This window comes from Ascidiella aspersa, chromosome 3 (assembly GCF_963924565.1).
Source record: "Ascidiella aspersa chromosome 3, kaAscAspe10.2, whole genome shotgun sequence".
Classification (NCBI taxonomy): Eukaryota; Metazoa; Chordata; class Ascidiacea; order Phlebobranchia; family Ascidiidae; genus Ascidiella; species Ascidiella aspersa.
Window position 1 is genome coordinate 35,329,266 of NC_139449.1, and position 7,011 is coordinate 35,336,276.

At 37.3% G+C, this 7,011-nt stretch overlaps 1 protein-coding gene across 1 annotated transcript; it reads right to left on the reverse strand.

Annotated features, from left to right (window-relative positions):
- Nucleotides 1-978: 978 nt before the first annotated feature.
- Nucleotides 979-5,020, reverse strand: LOC146162720 (uncharacterized). The gene is made up of 5 exons (XM_083385277.1): nucleotides 4,943-5,020; nucleotides 3,777-3,950; nucleotides 2,841-2,988; nucleotides 1,304-1,410; nucleotides 979-1,218 (listed from the first exon to the last, which is right to left on the reverse strand). The coding sequence occupies exons 1-5, from the start codon at nucleotides 5,018-5,020 to the stop codon at nucleotides 979-981; spliced, it is 747 nt and encodes a 248-aa protein (XP_083241403.1).
- Between the last annotated feature and the right edge of the window lie 1,991 nt (nucleotides 5,021-7,011).

Sequence of the window (7,011 nt, forward strand, 5' to 3'; positions counted from 1 at the left end):
AGTAAAGTCATAACTTCCGGTATAACACAGTTATTAATATAAATCAAAAACAGCTCCTCTGGTAATTGTAATTGTTAACCAACGGTTCGGAAACCTATACAAGCCGCCTTCGTCGGGGAGCCTTAGTCGCTAATTACTTTCTTATCGTTTTGTTGCTCGCGTTTATTTCTGCTTTTTTCCTTTTGTGTTTTCCATTTATTGTACGAGCGTTCAGTGTCAATCACCCTGACGAAGGCGGCTTGTATAGGTTGCCGAAACGTTGGTTAATAATTACAATTACCAGAGGAGCTGTTTTTGATTTATATTACCATGCCTGGTAGCAACAGTTTATATACAGTTATTAATGTCTTGGCATTAAGAGCGCCTTAAAGCTTTTTGTAGCGCAATTGTGCCGGAGTATTGCTAAATCATATTAATGTAATGCTGTAGTATAAAACCAACGACATAAAAGCTAACTACGCAGTAGGATATCCATGAGAAATAATACCTAAACCTTTTCGGAATAACCTTAGCTTAAAGGGCGCCGCTGGTTTGGCACAGAATGGTTTGCCGCTTTTTGGGGTTATGGGAGGGTAAAATTGGGTTAAGGTTAAAATTATTAGGGGAGTTAGTGATCAAGTTGTAGGTTGGGTTCGGGGGTAGGTGAAATGTTGCATAGACCACATTCTTGCCATTTAGGTCCTTTTGTGATGCGTTTAGGTCTTTACCGACTATTACGTATTATTTAGGTCTTTTTAAGACGGCTATAGGTCTTTTTCCGAGGGGTTTAGGTCATATTCTGACGGGTTTAGGTCATATTTCGATTATTAGGTACTAGTCCTATTCAGGTTGTGACGGCTTTAGGCCTTTTTCTGACTATAAAGTATAAGTCTTATTTTAACGTTATTCCGAACTGTCTAATATTAAGACGTTGCATGGTTATAATTGCCGTTCTACGGCTAGAGACCGATTCCACATCAATAAGATCTTTAGGCGAAACTAGAAGGCGAGATAGTAAACAAGAATGGCCATCAGAGCCCCGAGCACTATCAACATAATCGACAACTCCTTGCGTATCTGCCTGAACGTGTAACTGTCCTCCACCGCTTCCTGGAACACTGTTCCACCCTTGTTCCGATGGGGGAATTCCCTGGCCGGCACCGGGAGCTTTAGGAACTTGCACAACGGGTCCCAGCCGTCCTTTAAGCTGAAGTAAAGGATCTTGTCTTTTGGCGCGGCCTGTATAAATCAAAATATGACATAAAAGATTTGGCCTCGCCCTTTACTAACAAAAAACACAAAATGTCGTCCAATATTTGCTCACCTCCCTGACACGTGCGTTGTGCTGCCGGTAGCGCAGTTTGGCGAGGTTGGCGTTCATCGGCGATTCGTAAAGGGGATGAAGGCCCTGGTGTGAAAAGGCAACCCTTACTGTGGATGGAAAACAATGTACGGTAAAGAACTTGGACTCTAGTCTAAAATCCTACCATCTTTTTTACAGTAACGAAACGATCTGGCAAAATAGAAATTTGAAAAGAGAAATAAGGGCGCTGGTCTACAATCCTACCACAGCGCTAAAACAATTAATAAACCAACGCACACTATTTAGGTTAGGATTGATCAAGTGTTATTATTCATATTAATAATATTACTTGACCAACACAAACCCAAACGCTAACCCGCACCCTAACTCAAATAACAATGTGCGTTGTGGTAGGATTCTAGACCGGCACCGAAATAAGTGTACCGATCCAAAACTCGAATGCTTGCTCGCAGCCTAACCCAAACAATGTTAACAATATAAACCCTCGAACAAAAATATGGCAGGATTCTAAACCAGCACCACATATGGCAGGATTCTAAACCAGCACCACATTCGCACAACCGTGCTCATCAGGACCATCAGGTCGTACTAAAAAAAACTTCTAATTTTCTATTTTGACGTGATAATTCATCACGAGCGCGGTTGTGCGAAAGCTTGTCGAGATTTTAATGTTTGTCGTTAAACAGTGACACTTGATATCCAGAATTAGAATAAGACCGAAACGGCAACCAACAAACATTGTCATGGAAGCACTCTGCTTTAAGAGGTTTACTGGAATTGTTTTTTTGATTTTTTGATTTTAATTCGGTAAACATCTCTCCTAAAATTAGGCCAAATTTATGCCAACGCATAATCTTGCCGCATCGGATAGTTCACTTTCTTCACATGCTTTTTGTTTGTTCTCTCGCATGTAAAACTTGCATTTTAAGCCAAAAGTTTTAACTTTATAATGTATTATTTCGCTTCAACCGCAGCAAGCTTTGCTGTGACCAGCGACGCAATGCTGACGTCTAGCGGAAGTTTTATTTTACACTACTTAACGCTAGGGACCAGAAAAGTCTTATTCACTGTGTTTTTGTGAGTTTATTTGACAAAAAATTGATCGAATGGTTGACATATAGGCTATTTTATCGAATAATCTAAAATCTGTATATATTCCATGAATATTTTAGAAATTTTAAATAATAAAAAATACCTTTTCTACATTTATAGTCTAGAGTTTAATTTTAAAAATTACGAGTAACTTGAAAAAGTGCAATCAATTGTTTTTTTTTGGCTAAGTTATTGCTCATAACCGGTCGAATTTTCCAATTTTAGTAGTTTGTTTAATTTTTATGCCAAGGACTTGTCTTGGAATTGACTTTCTCTAATTAAGACTTGACTGTGACTGGGATTTTGTTATGTAATAAAAAAAGACTTTGTTTTACAAATGACTTGACCTGGACTCAAGTACAGTAACGTTACAAAAGACTTGACTTGGACTTAAGTCATTTCAAAATGAATTCTTTACAACACCGGCAATTAGCATTCCACTCACTTGTGTTATTGAAGTGTCTCTGGCACATCCTCCCAGTGAACGAACAGGTGAGAAGAAGTCGCATGAAGAGGTTGCTACGCATCACCTTGTACTGCTTCTCGTAACTCTTCCCGTATTCTTCCTCGTTCGCGCGCTCCGTGTGCACGATCTGGACGCAGGAGGGCGCAAAAGATAAGACTTATTTTTGAAAAGGGTGCGTGTGTGTCGGTTAAGTTGTACAATTTGTAACTTATGGATGTCGCATGGTGAATGCGGCTACTAATGTTTGAAAAACGACATCTAGGACTTAATTGCGGCGTATTAATGAGTTACCGATTCAGATCATCGCAGTAAATCCTGTATTTTTACAAATAAGATAACGATTATACAACTGTTAAAGATAAGCGCATGAAACCGCAGTAAACAAGTGAAATTTTGCTTAGTATGCATTTCTGTGCATAGTTGTGTAAAATGTTTTTAAAAGTTTTATTTTAATATGTTTGTTTTGGGGGTCAATTATACATTGTTCTTTGGTATGTTTCAAACTATTTAAAACCTCTTAGTTTTTAAACGAACAAGATACAGTACCGAGTGATTTTTGGTGTAGTTAAAACCCAAAGGTGTGGCAAGGGACATTTAGTAAAGTGCCCAAGCCCCTTAAACATAACCAATTAAAAATCCAGGTTCATTAATAGATCAACTCGCTGCTTTCCATCATTACAGCAAAAAGTTGACACACCGGATCTTGTTTTGGTGTGATGAAAAAGATGGACACTTTGATTTGTATTTTAGGTAAATTTGTTCATTTCGAATTAAACATAAAGCTTAAGGAAAAATAAAAAGAGTAAAGACTTTTTATCAATCAGGTTAGTGCAAAATTGTAGGACTATTATAAAACTAAGTGTAGCCGTTACCACGCGTTCCCACCACATAACACATCCCTAAATTTTGACCCACCATAGCCTCGGGGAAGGCCTTGTAAATTTCCTCCCAAAAAAGGCAAGCTGGCGAATCTGTGATGGCGTCGACTCCTTTAAACATTTCTCGGATTTCGGCGCTGGTGCATCCTTCATTGCACAACTTGCCCAGCGGACCGCTCAAGAAGAAACACTGCTCCTCAAAGTCGTAAACCTGGTGGAGATTGAATGTAAGGAGCTGGTTTAAAATCCTAAACAAGCTAACCGTACAATCAGTAGTCGGCAATACACTATAAGATGCCCTAACTAGAGGCTATTTTATTCTTAAGAACATTACAAATGACTTGAAGTTGACTCAAGTTACTTTACTTTACAAATGACTTGACTTGGACTTAAGTTATTTTACAAACACTGTTCCTCAAAGTTGTAAACCTGGTGGATCGGAAGAACGGTTAAAAAAGATCTAAAACAACTTTTTAAAAGGCATCACAACTGTTCGTATAGTATTGGTACAGGTGGTTTATTTTTAAACGCTACGTCACACAGACGTCAAAACTCGACGCCGCAAAGTTACGTATTAACGTAACATCATAAAGAAATAAACTTGGGAAAACAGCTCGCTTCGTTTATTTTGTTAAAGTTTTTCGTTAAAGATGTGTTACTTTCAGTCAAAATGCTATGTTTTAAACATGGTTTCGATTCGAGCAAAGCGATAAAACGCCATCAGTTAAGTTGCCAAAACTAAACATACTGAAACATAATTCACAGAAAATTTTGAGCTGTTAAAATAGGCGTAAAAATCTAGTTTTGCGGGGATATGGACACTTGCTAATTCCCCACCCCTGGACCACCCATGTCTAACGCCGATTTTAACTAAACAAACCAAATGGTAGACCATTTTTTTTAACTTTTTTCGCGACGACCCAAATCATAGGCGAAAGTATAACCACGAAACTTTGGCGACCTGAACATCTGTACCGTACTTTTTGTAAGCTCAAAGTGAACACAATACAAATACGATAGAATTATTAAATTCCAATTTAAAAAAAATAAGGGCCAGTGCCTTCGTAGTTTTGTAAAAATATTAACCAATCTCAATGAAACTACCATGTGAACTACTGCATTCGGCGACCCAACCAAATCAAACGGCCACCATTTTGGGGTCGCAACCCATAGGTTAAGAAACACTTGGTCAAACGTTCCTACCTTAAGACCAAGGAATCTGAGCGCATCGCAAAGTGTCTTAGTCCCAGTCTTAGGCATTCCACTGCATATTACCTTCATTGTGCCTAATTTTCAATTGTTTCCAAACCGTATAAAAGCACCTTTTTGGAATATAAAGCAACACAGAATTAATCAGTGCATTCAAAGCAATTAAATGAATTGTACTGCTTAACGTAAGTTTTCTTTACGGGTTTACACTCTAATATTGTTCAGTTATTTGTTGACTGATAACTAGAAATAGCATAGCGAAGTACCCAACCGTATATAGCTTAAACTAATTCAACAGTTTATCAGTTAATGTACACGCTAACAAAGTAAATATCATCCTATCCCAAGTCTTGTCTTATCTTGACAATTTCTTACAAAAGCTAATACAAACAAACACCAGTAGGTCTATATGCTAGGTGCAATTTTGCCATTACTTCCTTGTGCTTATACTCCATCTTAATCTGAATTAATTATGGTGTGCGAATCTGAATTGATTATGCAGTTTGTAAATAAGTAAAAAAAAATACAGAAAAACAAACAAATTACTCGGTTTAATCACGTAAACTTAACGTGCAAAAAAAGAAAATCTCCTCACTCTTCCAGGTAAATTGCGACAATAAGGCAAAGCCGAAACAAAAATTCTTCACAAAACTTTTGACTTTCCTGTCCTAATTAAAGTTAGTCCTTTATATGTACAAGAAATTATATTTCGCCACAAAATGAGGCATCACCACTCTCTAGAAATGAGCAACACAATGCAAATACGTTTATGCACGTATATAGCTATTCTTGCTGTTATTTTAGGTTTAAACACTTTGTCGTTTTTTTTATTAAATTTATATAGATACCTGCTGCAAAACAATATTTTACTGCGGAAATGTTCTAGTTGTGCTGCTCAGTTACGTACCTTAAAGGGGATTTGCTGGCTATTCGTAAAACGGAATTTGCTGTCTAATGTTGCTGGCTATTCTATCTTTCCTTGCTTGTAGGCTGTGCTGTGTAGCAAGCAGTAATAATAACGTTTGCTCGGTCGCGAGCCGCGGTAGACACCCAGTTCGCTGTTTGGCCAGCCTTGTTTACCAAACAAACCTTGCTTGGACTTTTACGGTAATTCGCCTTCTTCGTTGGTTGGAAAACAAAAAAAACATTAACGACTGCTGTCAATAGTTTGAGCTTGTGACGAAAAAAATATGCTTAACTTTCGAGCTTCACCAACAATAATTCGATGTTTTTGAAAACTTAAAATTGAACAGCTTTGAAGTCTGTTGATGAATATTTCCTGGTTATTTTATGTCGCCGACCTTAGGGTTGGGGTTAATGTTTAGTTAGGATATTGGAGGCGAACAAACTGGAAATCTGACCTTTGGCTGGTTGTGAAGGATTACTAGATCTGGGTTTCCCAGAAATTATAGGCATGCACATATAAACTGTTGCTATCTGGCATAACATTAATCAGAAACTGTTCAATGAGCAGTGCTCATATTATTTTTTCTCATAAAAAAATAATATTCTTTCTTTTTTTTTCGGAAAACTTTAAGGGGATATCGCCAAAATACGCAACACTTTCAATATCGTAACCTCCAAAAACGAGGTCTTGTATATCGGCTTTCAAAAATAAAAAAACAACAAATAGACAAATAAGCCATCGTTTAATTTGTAAATTTCTTGGGTCACCGACTGCATTAATTCACATGGCTAGATTTATCGATATTTGTTTTTGCGCAAGTTTGCTTCAATAGTGAAGAAAAGTGTGGAAGAAATAAGCTGGACGAGGCAACCTCAGCCTTGGATACGGGAGCGGAAATGTGAGTTTTACAGTTTTGTGTTGCTTGGTTAGAAAACTTTTTTTATAAATGGCCGTATTTGTCTTATTGTGAATAGGTGTAATAATAGGTAAATAATTATACCTATACGTAGAGCTTTTTAAAATGACTTTAAGGTTTGACACATTGTCGATATGAGCATCTGATACTTTTTCTATAGACATTTATTTTTTGTTGCAATGTTTGAATCTTGTGACGAATTTAATAAACAAGTTCCCATTCAACTATTCGACTTTTTAC

What these genes read in the sequence shown, in the direction of transcription:
- LOC146162720 (XM_083385277.1), bottom strand. Translation starts at nt 5,020, where the DNA reads ATGAAGGTAATATGCAGTGGAATGCCTAAGACTGGGACTAAGACACTT. An exon ending in AGGCCTTCCCCGAGGCTATG is followed by an intron (nt 2,989 to 3,776) that starts GTGGGTCAAAAT and finishes TCCTGCGTCCAG; the next exon opens with ATCGTGCACACGGAGCGCGC. An exon ending in ACAACGCACGTGTCAGGGAG is followed by an intron (nt 1,219 to 1,303) that starts GTGAGCAAATAT and finishes TGATTTATACAG; the next exon opens with GCCGCGCCAAAAGACAAGAT.